The 21149-nt window shown below is 36.4% G+C and overlaps 1 protein-coding gene across 3 annotated transcripts in view; it reads left to right on the top strand.

Moving 5' to 3' along the window:
• PREX2 (phosphatidylinositol-3,4,5-trisphosphate dependent Rac exchange factor 2) overlaps positions 1 to 21149 on the top strand; it is a 284540-nt gene that overhangs the window by 121290 nt on the left and 142101 nt on the right. For all 3 annotated transcript variants that reach the window (XM_087420479.1, XM_004436261.3, XM_087420480.1), the window contains 7 exons: positions 532 to 632; positions 9129 to 9232; positions 9932 to 9981; positions 12796 to 12871; positions 17721 to 17793; positions 20267 to 20409; positions 20569 to 20661. In XM_087420479.1, coding sequence (XP_087276605.1) covers positions 532 to 632; positions 9129 to 9232; positions 9932 to 9981; positions 12796 to 12871; positions 17721 to 17793; positions 20267 to 20409; positions 20569 to 20661 — 640 coding nt within the window. The remainder of the gene's footprint in view (positions 1 to 531; positions 633 to 9128; positions 9233 to 9931; positions 9982 to 12795; positions 12872 to 17720; positions 17794 to 20266; positions 20410 to 20568; positions 20662 to 21149) is intronic.

Genomic DNA, 21149 nt, shown 5'->3' with positions numbered 1-21149 from the left:
TGGGAGGACATCTTTAGAATTTAGAATTCTGTCTACTACACAGAGCATGCAGTTTTGTTTTATCTGCCCTCTTGGAGTTTCAAACCCACGGGTTCTCTGTGCCTGGAAAGTCACGTTCAAGACAGTTTATCACTAATATTAAGTCTTATTAGTCTATCTAATTCTGTCTTTTAGCTGTCTTTAGGATCTGTTCTATCTCTTTAGTCCCAAATTAGCCTTTATGAGGATAGTAAGCTTATAATTAAAGCTACTCTAAAACTTTTCCTTTGTGTTTATTAGAGGTATCAACAAGTTGAATAGTTAAGTATAGTTTAGTTAAATTTGAATGTGTGAACATGAGTTTTCTAGAAAAGAGTCCAATTTAAATAACTGGGCCTTACATATGTGAAAAAATGTATACTGAAATACAATGCAAATATTCCTGTTTATTTTGAGACTCCTTTCATAGCTGCTTGATGAATTCATGATACAGATAGACTTCCTGGAGGGAAAAAATAACTATTTAACTTCTTCATTGGATTTCTGTTGCAGTGAATTTGTGTCGTGGCTATTGGAAATAGGAGAGATTCACAGGCCTGAGGAAGGTGTTCACTTGGGACAAGCATTATTAGAAAATGGAATCATCCACCATGGTAATTATCTTATTAATCACTTATTTAATCTATTTATCCACAAATTGCATATATCTTAATTCCATTGATCAGTTTAGTTTAAAATAATTCTCCAGGGCTGGCCCCATGGCTTAGCGGTTAAGTGCGCACGCTCTGCTACTGGCGGCCCGGGTTCGGATCCCAGGCGCGCACCGACGCACTGCTTCTCCAGCCATGCTGAGGCTGCGTCCCACATACAGCAACTAGAAGGATGTGCAACTATGACGTACAACTATCTACTGGGGGGCTTTGGGGAAAAAAAAAGGAGGAGGATTGGCAATAGATGTTAGCTCAGAGCTGGTCTTCCTCAGCAAAAAGAGGAGGATTAGCACGGATGTTAGCTCAGGGCTGATCTTCCTCACAAAAAACAAACAAACAAAAAAATAAAATAATTCTCCACAATAGAGGATGTGTATGTTTTTTTCAACAACATTTTTGAGTGCCTAGCATGTGTAGAATATTGTTTCAGGGAGTGTGGGTTTATGGGGATATATTTGTTAGCTTTAAAATGAACAACTACAACACAGGCGAGCATTAGAATCACAGTTAAGGGTTGTGGGCTTGTGGAGGAAGGAATGCGAGTTCTACCTAGAGTGTTTTGGAATGCTTCCTGAGGAAAGTGGCATTAATGTTGGCCATTGTAGAATGATCAGACCTCTGACAGGCCCAGAGGGCAGAAGGACTTTCCACTCTGGGGAAATAATAGCACTCAGACACAGGAGTGGGAGAGTTCATGGTGGTCTCTTCAGGAACTGGCAGAGGGTCTCATGCAGCAAGACAGTATATTTCATGGATGAATATACGGGGGAGGGGGATATGGTGAGAAAGGTAGGCAAACGCCTGATCCCAGAAGATCTTGAATCTCTGGCGTGGTGTGTGGGACTTATTCTGAAGGAGATGAGGAGCTGGTGGACACTTTTAAGTAGAAGACTGATCAGAACTTCGTTTTTGCTATCAGATGCAGCAGCGTAAAGCCTGGAGTGGGGAGGTTAGAGACTGCAGAGATAACCACGCATCAGGAGGCCCCTGACTTCCCCAGGAGGGAAAGGACGAGGGCCTCGCCAGGCTGTGTCCATGGGCGTGGAGAGAGTAGCCCACCTGAGAGACTCTGGCAAAGCTGAAAGAGCATATTTGATAACTCTTTGGATGTGGGAGATGAAGAGTGAAGAGAGAGAGGTCAGAGTATTCTGACCTCTCTGTCTGGATGACTGAGATGGTTAATTCAGGAGGGGCAGCGGGTTGGAGAGAAGGTGATGGATTCTCTGTGGGTTGGGTGTGAGATATCTGGGGGGGAGTGCCCTCAAGAGGTTGAAAATTTGTGTGTAAAGCTCAGGATAGAGAGAGAGAGAGACGGATTTGGGAATCATTTCTAGAGGGTATCAGATTCCTAAGGATGTCAATAAACAAACAAGAAAGCAGTGATAATGGGACTAAGAAGAAAAACTTGAAGAATTTCTAATGTAAAATGTGGGGGAGGAGAAAAAGACAGGGAATTATGAATAAATATGGATATTCGGCATTTTCTTTCCAAATTAGAGTGGGATGCAAGCAAACTAGATCTTCTCAATTCTTCCCCACCACTCTGGGTGCTGCCAAAGTAATGTACCACCATCTGACCAGAAAGGAATCATCTGGAATTCGTTTTTCTCCCTCTTACCATCAAGCCCTGTGAGATCTACCACCAAAATAAGTCCCTTATCAGAATGCTTCTCTCCCTCCAGGCTCCCTACCTTCTTCCCAGTCACCATCATCTGCTTCCTTGCTTCTACTTTTGTCCTCAACCCCCACCCAGAACACTCTCCAGGGAACAGCTGAACAGACCTTTCAAGACATACACAAGATCAAGGCATGCTTACAACCATCTCATGGCTTCCCACTCAACTTAAAGAAAAGTCCAGACCTCCTTCCATGGCCTAAATCTCTTACCATGATTCACAGGCCCTACATGATAGGGCCCCTGACTTCCTCTCTGAGTTAGCACACAGTGTTGTACCTAACTCATTACACAGTGCCCACCCTGACCTTCTGTCTCTTCTTTGAACACTCCAAGATGACTCCCTATTTAGGATCTTTGCTCTTGCTGTTCTCATTCCACAATTACTCATTAATTTATAATATATGCCAGGGAACTTTCTAGGTGCTGGGGATACAGCAGTGAACGAAATGACAAAAGTGGCTGTATTCATGACTCATGCCTTCCATGACCTTCTGAGTTTTGGAAGTCCATCCAGTCCTATTATTTCAATAAACTGCTTTTTTAATTTTTGAAATTTTCTTCATGCACTTATCACTCTCTGAAATTGTCAAGCTGTTTTGTTTCTTTGCTTATTATTTCTCTCTTTATCTCCCATCGCTACTCTGGCCCCCAATCAAAATATAAGCACCATGAGAACAGGCGCCTTGTTTGTTAATATCTACCAAATGCCTGGAGTGCCCAGCACACAGAGGCACTCAATAAATATTTGCTGAATGAATGAATAAATGCATGATTATATTTTGAGCAAACAGATAATATGGATAAATTGTGTATGGTTTTGTACTTGATTCGTTAGCACCATTAAAACGTCTAAAAGCATCATATAGATGCTTTAGGCATCTAGTGCACTAGAAAGCATCATCCAAAAACTTAGAAGTAAAAATGAAAATATGTTGAGCTAGATGCCTTGCATCTTTTCTGCTCCTCTTTCCTATCCTCTAACCCCAAGTCCAAGTGTATATTTGGGACAAGAATGGAATATATTTGTTTTATCCATTGAAGCTCAAGTAGGTGGCATGTAGAGAAGTTTTGTATACAGCCATTGACCTTCAGAAATGGTGATTCCTTTCCCATTTAGACTATATGCTTCCAGGAACCATGTATTACCACTTTTTTATAGAGCAAAGAAGGGAAAATCTGTTTTGGACACTTTTTGATTCTTTCTTTCTTTACTGACTCTTTCCTTCATTCTATACGTACGATATTATGCTAGGTACTTTAAGGTATGTAAACATGAACAAGTGCCCTCTGTTTCTTATGGTCTAGTAGTTTTAAGCCTGTCTTTTTGCCCACGTCTGGTATTTTCGCCGTAAGCGTCTGTGCTGCAAGCAGTTTCGCTGCAAATATTTTCGCCACAGACCTAATTGGCCATAAAGGCAATTTTGCCAAAAAGATAAATTTAAAGTGGTTGATTGACAGTTTTGGTTTCATTATGGTTTCATTTGGTTACACATGGTTTTCATTTGGTTCATATGGTTTTCATTCGGTTACAAATATGCATCGTAGTGTTTGGATGAAACTGATTCCTCTCTTAATGAAGGAAGACAGTTTAGCGAAAAAAAGAAAAAAGTGTGATGCTGACTGAGGAGCGGAATCAACAAGCAAAAAAAATATATATAATACTATGAAGAAAAGACTTGGAAGACAAAGTGCTTGAGTAAAAATCCACAAAATAAAATCGGTTCTTTGCACAATATTGCTATGAATGTACACATATTTAAATATTCAAATATTTGTATTCAAATATTTTATATTTTCATTTTTTTCAGTCAAGTGTTTTTAATTTTGTCATTAATTTTTCATGTTTCATTATGGGATTTTTTTAATGTCCCTCTTTTTACTTTTTGTGATTTTATCTTTTATGGCACAATTGCCTTACGGCGTGAAACTTGTGGCAAAGATGCTTGTGTTGAAAATACCAGAACCCTTTTCCCTTGTCCATGAAGAAATCCAACTGCTGATATATTCCCTTTCAGAAAGACAGAAGTCTTCTAGGGTGGGAGAACTAAGTTTTTGAAGGGAATATTGAGAAGGAAGACTGTATCAGTTAACACTAGCTGCTGTAACAAATAAACCTCCTCAATACAGTGGCTTATGTTATAGAAGCTAGTTTTTCACTCATGGAAAGTCCACTCAGTGGTGAAGGATGGCATTGGGTCCTCTGCCCCATGCAGGATTTCGGTGCCCAACAGAGGCTCAGCCTTGAGGCAGGGCTCCTAAAGGTCACTTTGAAAGAGTCGTGGAGGTTTTTGTTTGTTTTTTCTTTTTAATGGGCCTGTACACTTCCCATTGTGCATCACTTTTGTGCTCATATCCCTGAATACAACTCTGTTACATGGCCACCCTTGATTGCAAGAAAAACTTGGAAATGTAGTGTAGGTGTATGCCCAGGAAAGCTAAACCCATTTGGTGGACAACTACCCAATTTCTGCCACTGAGGCATAGCTCCCGAGTCAATGTAAGATCTATGGAATTATATTAAAAATAGAGTAATCAATATATATATTTGTTAATGTTTTACAATGATATCAGCATATAATAGTCACAAAAATAACTTTCAATATATCTATTTAAAATTGAGGTTTTTGTGACTTCTGTTGTTAATTTGAGTGATTTAAGCCTTTTTGAATTAGAAATAACAGGAAAAGATTATCTTAAAACTATCTATCAACAATTGATGCTGCTATTTAAATTGTTTAAAAAATGATAGATGTGCAACTTTTTGTACTTTCATGGGATTACTTGCTATATTCCAGAAAGAGCTACACTGAGTTTGTCACAATATTTTCCTTTTTGACTTTGGGGTACCTTGTAATAGATAAAAGTGCATTATAGAAATTTTACTCTCAGAGCTGGAAAGGGTCAGGGTGTAGAGAGAGGCTATCCTTTCGAAGGAGCTTTAAGGTTATTTTCAAGTTGCCTTTCCACTTCTGCTTTCAGTGGGATCTAGGAATTATATAAGGAATAGTTGCTTATTTGCATAATGGATTGGGTTCTGAAAATTGAAGATATAAGTATTATGGGGGGATTTTACTTACTTTACAATAACAAAACTGTTATTACTTTGCCTGAAGACATGAATAGCTAGTCAAGTGCATTCAAGTCAATTGTAAGTTAGTACGGAGTAGAGTGGGAATAATATTTATTAAGTATCTTTATGAACATAGTCTGTTAGAATCTGACCTCTTCTTTAGTTCATGACTGTGAAAAGATCTTGAAGCAATCACAGAGTTCCATAGGGGGGGAACCACCCTTGTTTATTCTGTTAAAATGTTTCTCGCAGTATTTACCTTGCTTTCTTCGGGGGGAAAAAAGCATAAGAGTTTTTTTGGAAGGGCTGTCAGAATGGGACAGTTTCATTCCTAATGGACTTATCTCCCCCTCCACCTCAGACACCACTTTTCTCCAACGATACAATTTTGAAAAGGAAGTAGTAGATGAATTCTGGGTTAAAATTTATCTTGAAATTTCAAATGTAAGAATGCTTTGAGTATTTAACTAATTAGAACTTAAATATTTTTAAACAATGATATTTATGACCTGATGAGCTCTTTTTCTGAGAAATATAGCCCTGAGTACTCTCTATTAATATTGTTCTGTTTGTCACAGTTTGATTTTAGTGGCCTGGGCTATTCCTACTATCACAATTTGATCAGTTGTAATTGCAGATTTGGCATACTGAATTTTTGTCACTAGAAATAATTTTTTTGTGTGTCCAAAATTAACTAATACAGATTCCCCTAAACTGGGAGTTAGAGAACGTATTATGCAATTTCACATCAATAATTTTATTAGAATGAAGTATGAGCCAAACATGCTAGTTTCATTAGTATGTGGTTCCAGCTGCATTTTAGTGAAAATAGAATTCCTAAAATAAAGTTGAATGAACCATCTGTTTTAAAGAGAGCAAGCAAAAAAACGTTGACTATTGCAAGTAGTTCACATGGCAAATGTTGAGAAATTCATCAGAGGCAAAGCTTTGCTATACCAGGAATTCTTGGGTTGAGGCAGCATATTCTTCTTGTCTGGCTCTACTATTTACATTATCAATGCTTATGTGAGAATTCAGAGACCTCATACCCAGTGATGTGCTGAAATTTGCTCATACAAGCTAGAGAGAGTTGGTAATTAAATTTTTTAAAAATTTGCAAGCTGGATGTTAAGCACAGCTATTATTAAAAATTTACATATAAGTACATAAATTATATTATAAACAAAGGTAATATATTCTTAAAACTCATCGCTTCCTAATTATTTTACTGCATTTTATTTTTATCTCTGTTCTTGGTGTTATTTATATCTATTATTTCTGTATGATGGAAATACTAAATAATGTGTCACTGTACCTCCAACTCCGTGTTCAGTGACGTTATTTTGGTAGCTTGAAATTGGCCAGTGTGGGAGGATTTAGTACCACGGAAACTGGCGAATGCTACAGATCAATGCTCCTTCTCCCCCACCACCTGGAGAGCCAGTTGTTAAACATTTACCAGAACATCCCTGGTAATATCACAATATCTGTTTGTGATATTGGCTGTTTAAAAGATGTTGCTGGGCCGGCCCTGTGGCTTAGCGGTTAAGTGCGCGCGCTCCGCTACTGGTGGCCTGGGTTCGGATCCTGGGTGCGCACCAACGCACCACTTCTCTGGCCATGCTGAGGCAGCGTCCCACATACAGCAACTAGAAGGATGTGCAACTATGACATACAACTATCTACTGGGGCTTTGGGGAAAAAAAAGGAGGAGGATTGGCAATAGATGTTAACTCAGAGCCAGTCTTCCTCAGCAAAAAGGGGAGGATTAGCACGGATGTTAGCTCAGGGCTGATCTCCCTCACACAAAAATAAAAAAAAAATGAAAGATGTTGTTAAGCAACCTTTCTCAGAAGATGACCCAAAATCTCGTCAGTTAATAAACTCATTTTCTATGTTCGAGAAGTTGAAAGAATGGATTTGAATGCAGAACTATTTGCTGTTTTTCCAAGGCAACACTGAAAGTTGCTTATTTGAGCAACTTTTATCTTAAGTTTAAGTCTCAAGATTAAATTATCAATGTCACAAGAGTTTGCCTTACAACTAAGCACTCCGTTTTGAATAGGTTAAACCATCACTTGTTATTGTGGCAGGAGACTTTTGGGCCCAACATTTCCTTGAATTTTGGAATATCAAGGCAATACTTTATTTCAATGAATCTTAAGGGCTGAAAATGGGAATAGGCAAATTGCATAGGAGAAATAAATAACTGATCTTGAAACATGCCATAGGGTTTCAAAATATTTCTCTCGATTTTATTTTTCGTTCACACATGCTTTTTTCTTTTTAGCTTAATCTGGAAAAAAAGATGCCAAAAGGCTGTGTTATCTATCTTTTTTGGCAGCACTCGTCTCAATTTTATGGCCATAAGCCAGGCACATGGTTTGGATAGGTTGGGGTGAAACAGCTGAAACTTGACATACGTGTGTGTATGTGTGTGTGTGTGTGTGTGTGTGTGTGTGTTACATGTCTTTTGGCTTTCTTCTGAATTCACCAAATGTAGTTCCTGAGAATTAGTTCTGACACCTTTTTCTCCCCCTTCAACATTTTTAGCAAAGGGTAAAGGTCAAAGTCTTTTATCTAATCATGAAAATAAAGCCCGTTGCAGCAAATTCTCTCTTCTACAAATGTTGCATTCCTTGTAAAGAAAACATTTAAATGTAAACTCTTTGAGTTTTTTTTTTTTTTTTAAGATTTTATTTATTCATTTTTTTCCCCCCAAAGCCCCAGCAGATAGTTGTATGTCATAGGTTCACATCCTTCTAGTTGCTGTACGTGGGACTCGGCCTCGCGCTGGACGGAGAAGTGGTGCCTTGGGGCGCGCCCGGGATCCAAACCCGGGCCGCCAGCATCAGAGCACACGCACTTAACCGCTAAGCCACGGAGCCGGCCCCTTTGAGCTTTAATTTGAGGTTTTTCCTTTCTAGAACAGTCATTTTTTTATTAGACTGTCTATAAAATAACTTATCCTGGAAAAAAGAAAACTTGAGAGGAAGTTGAATAGGAGTCTTTATGAGTATGAAAATCTTATCCTAAGGATGAAAGTGAGGGACGACCACTCTCATGGTCAGAGAAAAATTTTAAGTGACATGTAAGAAGAGCATCTTTCAGTGTAAGAAAACTGTTAAAATTTTGGAATCAGTTACATATTGAAATTATGTAACCCACTCCGGAAATCTAAACACTGGACAAATGATCAAGATTGGTGTATGTGTGGTCTTGGCCTGATTGCTGTGGGATAAAACAGATAAATGCTAAAATTCACTTCTAGGGCTAAGATTCAAATTAGAACTCACTGATTGGAGTATCTGCTCTTTGAAGGGCACTTTTTGCTTCACTTGTGGCATTGTGAAAAAGTAGAAAACACAAACTAGTATATTTATGTAAATGTAAATATACTACACACACACACACACACACACATACACACAAATGCATATACTATGCTAGCTGAATGTTGCTAACCTCAGTTTAGTTCTTAAATCATTATATGGAAATTGTAAATGTATTATATAACAAAATCTTATGAATCTTACTGTCAAAATACTAGAATAGCAATAGGAAAACAAAAGCTTTTGGTAAAACTAAAAGTTTCAGTATTTGGGAATATGTATTTCATAAATTTATTTATTTTTAACTACCACTTTTTAGATTGTCAGTATTTTAATATATTGTGTTCTTATGTTCTTAGTTACTGATAAACATCAATTCAAACCAGAACAGATGTTATATAGGTTTCGCTATGATGATGGAACATTTTATCCAAGAAATGAGATGCAGGACGTGATTTCAAAGGTAACAACCTCTCCCCCAACCTTTTATCGATAGCAGAGTTCATGTTGTCATACTTGAGCAAGATGAAATGCTGTTGAGAGACTTAAGAAAAATTATTCTGGTATAGAAAATTCTTAAATGACATATGTAAGCAAGCCTTTTGATTTCTTCTTGTTATTTCAAGAATTCTAATGTTAGATCATTTTTTCATTCTCTTATCTACTTCTAAATGGAAGTAATGCAGTTGCATCATTGAGAAGTTTATATCCATTGAAAACTATTTCACATGTAGCAACAAGTGGTCCTGACACTTGAATAAATAAAAAAGTTATACAAATATATAAAATTAGTGTAATATCAGTTTTCTTTGTACACTTGACAAAATGTATATTGACATATAATGAACAAGTAGTATGATGTATTACTGCATGCATTTATTTTCTGTTTATGTTATATCTTGAAATTTTATATTTTAAGAAAAATAATTTTGAAAATACTTTATGTATATGTATATGACAAATTCATAGCACAATTTAATCTTATTTTTAATGATTTGTCCTGTTATTTTTATGATGTAATGTAACATTTGAGTAAGTTTTAAATTGGTTGATTGTGTATTGATTCCAGAATGTTGACAGTGAATTCGTTTATTTCAAAGTTTCATTGGTGTGTCCTTTGAGAGATCTTACTCGCTTTTAACATGTCTTTATTTTACAATAGGGTGTAAGATTATATTGCCGTCTTCATAGTCTATTTACTCCAGTGATAAGGTGAGTCTGGTTTCTAAGTTCTGGGCAACTTAAATGGAAATATTTATATTACATATTAGGTAAATATTATTTAGCTAGAATTCGTTGGCTTGTTTTCTTTTTCTTCCAAAAGTGAAAATTTAACTTTTAAAGAATAATTTATTTTAAAATATTCCTAAATTTTCTGAGGCTCTACTTATATAGTTTCTTCCACTCTTTTTATTCTGATTTCTAAAATTATTTGCCATTAATTCACAGTAAATTTTAGACTTGATAATGAAATGATCCACATTTAGTTAATATTTAATAAATAATAGTTGACTGAGAGAGGATTTGGAAATACTGTTAACTCTGAATATTTACCATTATGATTACTTGTATATTACTTTTTTTCATTAAGTTGTATAATTAAATCTTGGATGTGTATTTTATTTCACAGTATTTCCTTTTACTAGTCTTCTATCCAAAGAAAAGATTTTGCACTTAAAAATTAAGAATTACTTTGGAGTTAATAAGTATAATTTTGTAATTTTATTCTCTACCAGGTTTTTCCTTCTGAAGAGATATGCCATTTTTTTTTTTAAGAGGAATCAGGATTAATTTTTAGTTTTTCTCTTTAGAAAGATAGTGGAAAACTTTGAGTTTTGTGTTATGATTATTAATAGAGGAGGTCATTAAGAATATTATTGTACTTTTGTAGTATACACTGATACACACTGATAGAATGCAATGTAATGTTAAACTGATTTCAAATGGCCATTCAGAGTTTAGTGACTAAAATGTATTTTTCAGAACAAAGAATGGATGTGCTATTTCCAAAATGAATAAAGATGCTTTTCAGTCTTGGCTGTAGAATCCAAATGTTTGATGTACAGTGTTTCTATTTTTCATCTGGTTTCCAATTCCAAGCAAATGTAAAGCTTAAAAAAAAAATAGAATTCCTTGGGGCCAGCCTGGTGGCATAGTGATTAAGTGTGCGTGCTCTGCTTTGGGGACCCAGGGTTCACAGGTTCGGATCCCGGGCGCCGACAGACACACCGCTTATCAAGCCATGCTGTAGCAGCGTCCCATATAAAGTAGAGGAAGATGGGCATGGATGTTAGCCCAGGGCCAATCTTCCAAAGCAAAATGAGGAGGATTGGCAATGGATGTTAGCTCAGGGCTAATCTTCCTCACCAAAAAAAGAAAAATAAATAGAGTTCCAGAAGCTGCTGTTCAAGTTTATTAGAATGTCCACTAACGTTTCTGAAAGTACTCCAGAGGCTGTCCTGTCCACTTGCCTAAGGAGGCTTCACAAAGTAAAAAGAGGTGAAAAAGAACCAAAATTTGTTGGTTCTCTGCTGTATTCCTGGCACAGCCACCCTGCAGCTATTTTGGATAATTTAATACTAAAAGATGATTACTTAACAGCAAGTGGGTACTTAAATTTTTTCTTCTGGTAAACTAATAGAAAACAGTAATTGTTAAATTTTTCATGTAACCTGAGTATATGTAGATTTTGTATGTGAGAAAATGTGTTCTGAAAATATATTTTAGCCATGTGGGATTTCTTATCAAGGAAGTTACAGTCTGTAAGAGCTGATAAGAAGGAATTGTTCTTTGGCTAGAAATGACAATTGTTTATGAGCTGTCAAGGGAAAATTGAGGGGGGAAAAACCATAAAACAGATGGAATGTATGATAGTCATGCTTTTAATATGTGTGAACTCAGCTTATGAAGAGAAAAATTACTTGGGTGAAGACGCTACAGACCCACATGTGTCTATAATAGACTATCCTTTTCCTTCTTATTGATGCTTATGGAAACCAAGATGAAATGGGTGATGATGAGGTATCAGAAACCTGGAGATTTAAAAAGAAAAAAAAAATATGCTGTTGATTACTGGCTAACCGAGTGCCTTTATTATTGAAATCTCAGAAATTTCAACCATTTTTCAGGGAGTTTTTTTATGAAAGTGGTTAAAATGATGTCTATGTGAATTATAAATTGCTGACAGAAGCTGAAGAACGGTGCATGTAGCTCGTTATTATATGTCACCTCAAGTTATTTGCAGTTTGGGTTTTTTGACATTTTGAGGAGACTGTCATTTTCTCATTCCCTTTTGATCTAGGCTTGCAAAATAAATTATAGATTTCTGCCCCTGAGGCTCCTTTCCGATCATGAGCACTTTGTTGGTATCTAACTAAACTTTGAATGATTTCTTGGATCTGGGAAGTCTGTTGAAAGGAGAGTCTGATGTGGAGAGCCAGTTGATTCCCTTGGTTCCCTGGGGATGTGGTGTCACGATGTCCATTATCTGATTAGACAAAATGAATGACAGGTTGCTCAGAGTGTTTCTTTTTGGATGGGCCTTCAATCTTCCACTACAGCCGAGCCAAATGAATAATCCCCCAGCGCCAATCCAGCCTTCCTGGAGAATTCAGGAGCGGTAACAAACGGGGGTGCTTCAATCTCCACATTTGGAGGAGATTTTTCGTAGAATCTATCTTGACTTAAAGGGAAGAAATTCTATTTTATTCTTCTTTTGTTAATGAGATATTGTATTTCTAACTAGATTATTACCAGATAATACAGCAGTAATAATCTATTTGGCTATAAGAAAATGTGAAAGAAGTGTCCTATTTTGGTGTCATTGTGGGTCTTTTCTCCTGGTATGATGAAGGAGTTTTCAGGTGTTGAATATACTTTGTAAACCTTTCTATTTACACATAACTTGGACAGTCGGTTCAGATTACATTGAGTAGACATTTCTGTTGCACACTGATACTACACGAAATGTTTCCCTGTGCTCTCTATCCTCTTGCTTAATGTCTTTGGTTTCTTTTTCCTTTGCAGAGATAAAGATTACCATTTAAGAACCTACAAATCTGTGGTCATGGCCAACAAACTGATAGACTGGTTAATTGCACAGGTAAATAGACAAAAAGACGTTGCTGAGTTACAGTCACTGCTGCTTTCAACTTTGAGGTGATTTAGGTAGGGTTTTGTTTTTAATCCCTGCCTGCAGATGAGGCCCAGTGGAATAACTTGACCAAGTTCATGCAACTAATATGAAGCAGAGTTAGGATTTGAACCTACACAATCTGACCTCAGAATCTTCCAACTTAATTTTTATGCTGTATTGTTTTTCAAGAGGAAGATGTTCCTATTTTAAAAATATCAGCTGAGGTCTGTCAAAAAAACTAAGTGTGATTTGAATATCACGGAAGAATAGCTGTATACATATACTATAATTTTTTCCTGTTTTGTTCACTAATTTGTTTTAAAGTATCTGTTTATTAGTCCTAGCAAGTTATTCTAATCTCCCTTTGCCTTTTTCTCTGTTACATTAGATGATGACTGTACTTTGATAGTATAAGCTTTAATATCCATTTGCGTACATTTTAAACAGGAAAGTACGAAATTTGTTGTCGCTCTTGGTGCTCTGCTTTTCAGAATGCGGCAGCTGGCAGCCGGTACTGAGAAAATGTTATTCGCACATCAGGGCATCTAGCCATCATAACAGATATTCAAATATAAATGTATTTAAATGTTTTACTAGGTCAACTAATAGATGATCAAATGTTTTCCATTGGTTAAAGAAAAGGCTAAGAAAATTGATATCCACTTTGACAGAACTTACTGTTTTGGGGAAGGGGGTATTACTTGGTTGAAATACTGTCATTATGTTTAGATATTTGAGTCAATTTCATAAGCAGTTTTATTTTTTTGTTATTAAAGAAAGTGGCCTACTTCCTTTGTTACAAGTAGATAATAACATTTGATACTCAATAATAAAAATGTTTATTTTTTGTTTCAAATATTAATGTTTAATTCACATTTGATTCATTTGTGCACATAAATTTTGAGGTTTTTATTTAGTATTAATTTCTAGACTATCCAAGACCACATATTTTTGTATTTTATAGCACTTATATTTATTCTATTTAGAAGTTAAGATTTTAGATTAAACCAGTAACTTTAGATAAAACCTTAATTCGTACATCCAGTGGGTTTACTAGTGTCAGAGCTATACTCGGTACCAGAGTTGGAGTTTCACATAGAAATTATGATGTTAGAGAATTCACATGAACTTGTACTATATGTTGCTTATGTGAGAAAACTGAAGAATGTTTCTTTGAGGCAAATCTGGTGCTGAATAAATATTTAAAGTTTGACTCAGGAAGTCAGTTATTAAATTTTTTTTCTTTTTGGCATTTTTACTTTCTAAATGTGAGCATTAGAAGAATAGAATAAGTTGCTCAAAAACTGGGCCAAGTTGCAATTATCTTTTTCTTCGGGTTTTCTTAGTGGTCTTCTATGACGATGTCTGTAGAAATTGTACGTAGTAGACATTGCAATGGACTGGGACTCAGGTAACCTGGCATCTGATGACAGCTCTGCTGATAAGTGGTTATGCAAACTTGGACAGGTCTCTTAATGTCTCTATATTTTCTATTCACAATTGTTTACTACTTATTGGAATAGCTGGACATATCATCTCTTCTCTATCACTTAAGCTTTATGATTCTGATAGTGTAAAACTTAATCCAAATGTAAGTACCAGGCATAATTAACTCTTATGGCTTAGCTTCAGATTAGGACAACATGGGCTGTCTTTGAAGAGGAAGACAAGGTAATGGAAGGATAAGAGAACGATAAGTTAAATTTGTAATCTAGTATGAACAAGAGATTTCTTAAAAAGTAAGGATCTCTTTCCAACAAAACTCTCAAATGATAATAAAACTTAAATTTCTAGTATTGAGCAGGACACTGAATTGATTTGGACACCTTCAGAGGACAGAATAAAGAACTGGCTCCACTATGGTAGTCTATATATTGTTTGGAGTATATTCTAAATCTGACAGTTTTTCTCTTCTTCTGCAATATGTTGTGTGATATTGTCTTGGAAAACGTAGTGAGTGTTGTTTTCTTCTAAATACGTTTTTCACTCATTATTGTGCTGCTTCTAGTATAATGGTTTATAATGCAACAACTTATTCCGTGACGTTAATTCCTTACGTGGTAAGTGCCTTAATGTACTTCTAAAGCATCATTTAATTCACATAACTTGTGATTTGTTTATGGATCAGTCATATTTTATAATTAAAAATGCTTTCCTTCTTCACAACCAAAGTAGTTTCTGTTGTGTCTTTTTTAATGCTCATCAGTTCTACGTGGCACAAGTTGGATTTTTTAAAGGCATACGGATACCAAAACTTTTTTTTTTTTTTTTTGGTGAGGAAGATCAGCCCTGCGCTAGCATCTGCCAATCCTCCTCTTTTTTTTGCTGAGGAAGGCCGGCCCTGGGCTAACATCCGTGCCCATCTTCCTCCATTTTATATGGGATGCCGCCACAGCATGGCTTGCCAAGCGGTGTGTCCATGCGTATCCGGGATCCGAACCGGCAAACCCTGGGCCGCCGCAGCGGATCGCGCACACTTAACCGCTTGTGCCACCGGGCCGGGCCCCAAAACATTTTAGATCATACTTTTTACAGCATTATGTTCAATAAAAAAGTATTAGTCTGGCCAGGATATTAACTGAATAATCAATCAAATGTCAGTGATCATAAAACAAGCTGTTATTGTAAGTTTAACATTTAAGCAAGTTCTTTGATGATTAAAATAAAAAAAAAAACGATAAAATAGGAAGCAGGCGTGGTTCCTGCCTTCAAGGGACTGTTGGTCAACTGGGCTAATTTTTGCGTATCCTCCCCAGTTTCGTTCCAGCATCATCTCCTCAGGAAGCTTTGCCGGGTCCTCCAGACTGGGCTCAGGGTCTTCTGTGGTCTCAGTTCCCTGGCTATATTTCCCTTAGCAAATACCATATTATATTGAAACTGCCCTAGACTGCCTGTTTCTTAGGGCAGGGACGTATTTAACCTTTGTACCAGCACCTAGTATAATGCTCATTGGGAATATTGACTAAGTTGGATAATGGTACTTATTGTAAATCATATTTTAAGTGACCAAATCCTTCACTGGATTCAGTTTACTTGAAGGCAGGGAAATGTTTTGTGGTCAAGTCTTTTACTGTATTGTCTCTAGCACTTGGCACTCTATGTGGCAAAAAGAAAAAAATCTTTTGAATGAATGCATAGAAGTTACTAACAGCTAGATTTTGTGAAGGGCACAGATGCGTCGTCCAAGAAACAGATTATAAGTGCTCTGTTAGTTAACTGGAGGATTAGTGAGGGTTGGAGTTGTCACAGCATGAGGTGGAACTTGTCTTGATCCTTGATAGACAGATAGGTGGAATTTGAGTGGAGGGTAAAGGGAAGGGCGCTGTAGGTATGAATGATCACATGAGTGAAGCCAGGCTGAAAATAAGCACAGGGTTCGGGCAACAGTAGGGGGCCAGCTTGACGAGAGCAAAAGGTGTGAGTATATGGAAAGTGAAGCTGGAAGGGTAGAATGAAGCCAGGATAGGGAAGGCCTGAAAAGCCCAACAGGAAATTTTGGTATGTTATGACTTAAAAGAGAGAGTTTGTTTCAAGCTTTGGAACATGAAATTCCTGTGTAAAAAAAGTTTAATTCTGTAGCAGCATATGTTGGAGAAAGTCCAGAAAAAAGTTATGATAATTTAGAAGTGAGATGAAGACATACTAGATTAGGGTGTTGACATAGAAATGGAATTGGGCCGGCCCCGTGGCTTAGCGGTTAAGTGCACACGTTCCGCTGCTGGTGGCCCGGGTTCGGATCCTGGGCGCGCACCGACACACCGCTTCTCTGGCCATGCTGAGGCCGCATCCCACATACAGCAACTGGAAGGATGTGCAGCTATGACATACAACTATCTACTGGGGCTTTAGGGATAAAAACAGGGGGAGGATTGGCAATAGATGTTAGCTCAGAGCCGGTCTTCCTCAGCAAAAAGAGGAGGATTAGCATGGATGTTAGCTCAGGGCTGATCTTCCTCACAAAAAAAAAAAAAAGAAAGAAAGAAATGGAATAGAAGCCAGAGAGAAAAAAGGAGAGATCTGGAAGAGTACCTAAGTGCTAACAGATAGGACTAGGAAAAAATGAGATAATATGTGAGAGTGTACTTCTTAAACTGTAGAACACACAACTATAAGGTTATATTCACACACATACTTATATAAATATACGTATACATGTTCATATATATGAATCTGTAGGTATATGAATAAAATAGGTATTTTCTAGATAAAAACCATAACAAAAGGTTGCATTGGGCTTTCTTTTTGAGTTCAGTTATATGATCTGAATATTTTTTCAGCAAGATAGTGAAAGAGAAGCCTGCATTTGCTGGCTCAGCTGAACAATTTACTCTTAGGGTCTTATGAGTCACCCTAGATGAGTAGATTTCTTTAGGGCTCCTTAAGGAGCAAGACCATTTGGTGGAGAGGAAGTGATAACAGAGATCATGGATAATGATTTTTATTTAGCTTTGTTTAGTGTGTTTTCAATTTATAGATTTGCTTGACGCATAATTGGGTTACAAGATCGAAGAAATAAGAGAAAAGAATTATTTATGGTAGCAATAAATTTTAGTCACTTATATATTGTCATGTTTAATAAAGTATGGTTTTTCTTAAGAAATATTAAGTCTTTGTTTTTCATTTAATGTCAAAAGGAGATGTTTTGATAATCAGGCGAATGTTTTATAACCGTTAGATGTGTCATGGGCTTATGAAAGCAATGTATGCTGTCATATATGAGTGGCTTTGTCGGTATGCTGGGAATGTCTAATGTAGTAAAGATGTAAGGAAGCCTTCGGTTGCCTGTTAACTTGCATCGTACTTTTGTGGTTAACAGGGGGATTGCCGCACCAGAGAAGAGGCCATGATATTTGGCGTCGGACTCTGTGACAATGGATTTATGCACCACGGTAGGGACTTTTGTTCTGGAAGCTTACAAATATATTTCACTGTTTTGCTTTTGTTAGGACACTGGGGGTATCTCAGTGCTCCAGTGAAGTCATTTAGAGACGAACCAGCAAGATTGCCTTGGGTCTTCCACGTGTCTGTGTCGGGTCACCACATCTACATTCAGTTTCACAGCTGGTGCCATTCCTACGTCTAATTGCTATTATCTACCAGTTGCCATGACTTCTCTCCTGTTTTTCTAGGCTTTACTGGTTCCAGAAGAGCAAGGCCTTGAGCTAGAAGTTTTAAAAAAATAGCTCATATACCTCTTTGAAACTATTTTAGATCAGACTCATGGTTTTTTTGAATGGCTGTATATATTAAAATGATTAAATGAGAACATATATGGTTGAATATTTATTGTTCTTTTTAAAAAAGTGCTTTCAAAATTACCTCAGAGAACAAAATTATAAATCTCTGGAAAAGTCTGTTTCTTTTTGGCTACTAATTAAAGATTGATTTTCTTTCTTGTTTGATGACTTTATACTCCTGAGATTCATAAAAGTAGTGAGACTTGGTTTGCTGTCACTTCTTAGCACCATCTTATAAATTCCATAAACCTGAACAATCTCTTTTCAGTTGTTAGTATACATATTCTTATAAACATATATTTGATAGCACTTGTACCTATTTGTCAATTACTTTATGAAGGTTGTTACCTCTTTAAGAAGAAGAAAGTACAGTAAAAGTTACAGCGCTTTTGAGAGCATCCTTGATTATCGTATATTCCTTTGGGAATTCCATTACATTCCACTATCTCTAGAGCACTGTATGAATTGTGATAGAGAAATATCGGTCCTTGAAGAGTGAACTATTGAATGGAAGAAATGACATAATGATAGGGAAGTAAAACTATAATATCAAGCTGAAAACCTTCAAAACTTTTAATTACTTTTCTCTTTAAATTAAAGCATCAACAAGCAGTAATTGTATCTAAATATTTGTTTTAAAATATTGAGTTACAACAAAGTTTTCCCTACAAAAGTCTCTGTCAGTAAAGCACAACCAATTTGGCTCATGCTTGGCCTTATTAATATCCTCTCTCGCTCCTTTTAGATGGACTATTTGGTGGAGGAAAACAGCAATAGCCAAAACGCCATGTGAGTTTTGGGAAACTGCTTAGGTCATGTAGGCAAGACCTTGCTCGATCTCAAATATATTCTCATTTCTATTGTCAGCTATGACTTGTGTCACTTTTTAATTTGTGGTTGGTAGTTTCATTTGTTAACTCACGTTGCCAGCCAGTCTTCCATTCAGAGATTGATACGTACATCCATCTGGTCAACAATCAGTATTTGGAACTCTAAAAATAATGAAATAAAATAGCTGTCTTTTTTGATTGCTTACGATATGCCAAATTGTTTACATTTATTACCTAATTTTAGTTTTGTGCAATGTTATGAAGAAGATTTTATTGCCCCCTTTTTACAGAGGAGGAAACTGAAGTTCAAAGAGTTGAAGTAACTTTCCCAATCTTACACCCAGAATCAGTCCCAGACATGGAATTTAGACTCAGGTCTGTCTTGTCATAAAGCCTGACTTTCCGCTCTGCCATGGGACCACTGTCTCCCCTTTATCTCCCTAGCTCGATGAATCAACCTGTCCCCACAAGTACGCTTCAAGGTACTTAGGATGGATAAGTAGAAATAGAGAAGCTTTCTCTTTTAAAACATTTGGACAACTGTCAGGATCTCACTGAATATAAATTCTTGCTATCAGTATTTAGAGTTATTTTAGAAGAGGCTAACAAAACTTAAACCTTATATCTTAGGGCATGCCGGGAATCTTAGGGACTTTGGGGGAAAATATTAATGTTCAGATAAAAGGAAGAAAACTGACTTTTGCGGTAATAGGATTGAGAATAATTTTTTTAAACAGAAAAGAACTAGGAATTGGTGGAAACTAAATCACATTTCACCCAGAAGACGTATTTCTGGTTCAAAGTGTTGGAACAAAAGTGACCACAGTGGGAATTTCTCACACGCATAAGGGCAACACTTAACCCGTTTGAATTTTCCCATAATTGTGTAGGATATTAGAAACATACTTAAAATGTGTACTACAAATTCAAAACAGTGTGGGTTTCTGTGGTGTGGATTGCATACCTTTTTTGATTCAGTATACACCTTTTATTTAAATTTAGATTTTCATTTGGAAAGTAACAGACTTGGTTAAATACAAAAAAGTTAACAGTGAAAAAATACTACCTATCGTAAAAATTCAAAATCCTTTAGGTAACAGTTATTTAAAAAAAATCACTTTGAAATTATAGAAAGAAATAGAAAAATATCGTAGGGATATTTGTGAAGGTAACTTGTTCTAGGAGTATAAAACTGAGGTCATGGACAGATATTAATTTATTGAATGTCTATCAGCATGGAAAATGAGTTTGATTTTTGGATTAATTGACATTTGAATCTCACTGTGTTTCCGTAGTCCTTGAAAAAAGTGAATTCAAAGATGAACCCCTACTTTTCCGTTTCTTTGCGGATGAGGAAATGGAAGGATCAAATATGAAACATCGACTTATGAAACATGATTTAAAAGTTGTGGAAAATGTTATAGCTAAATCATTATTGGTAAGTTTATTAATATGTCATATAAGTTTTCTTCTTGATGAGGCATCAGCAGGAGATTACATAAATATGTTTAACAGTGATGCATATTATTTCATTCTGTTGGATTTGTAACTTTTTTCATAGTTGCCTTATTAATAATGTTAATATTTTGCATTTCAGATTAAATCCAATGAAGGCAGCTATGGTTTTGGGTTAGAAGACAAAAATAAAGTTCCAATAATAAAGTTGGTAGAGAAGGGGTCTAATGCTGAGGTAATGTAAATTTGCACTTTTATTTAAATTTGTGGTCCGTGACATACAACTATAAAAGTTCTAAACAAATTGAAGTCAGCCTTTAAGTATTTCTATTGGAAATAATGTTTCTGAAAAATTTTATTCTGAGATTCTACCAAATACTCTTGGGATTTGTGACAGAGGAGTCCATGTCTGGGTACTCAAGGGTAGTTGGGGGGAGGTATTGTAGAGATCTAGAGCTATGAGGCCACGTGTCTCATTCCAAGTCCCTGGGACTTCCCTGTTCACCGATTCTAGCCGGAACCCTGTGGAAACTGCGTAGGGTGGGACTGTATTATGTATGTCAGATGGTTCTTCCATTAAATCAAGGGCTATGTCTTCTATTGTTCTATCAGTTTTGACCGTCTTATATAAATACCACTTCCATCAGTAAAGCAGATGCATTGACTTATTTTCTCGTGGGGTTAATGCTGATTGATGTTCTCTCACCTCACCAGCCTTTTAAA

Source organism: Ceratotherium simum, chromosome 31, assembly GCF_057802395.1.
Source record: "Ceratotherium simum simum isolate JZ-2026a chromosome 31, ASM5780239v1, whole genome shotgun sequence".
Classification (NCBI taxonomy): Eukaryota; Metazoa; Chordata; class Mammalia; order Perissodactyla; family Rhinocerotidae; genus Ceratotherium; species Ceratotherium simum.
Note: the sequence above shows the minus strand (reverse complement) of the source record. Positions and strands in the feature narration are given on the sequence as shown.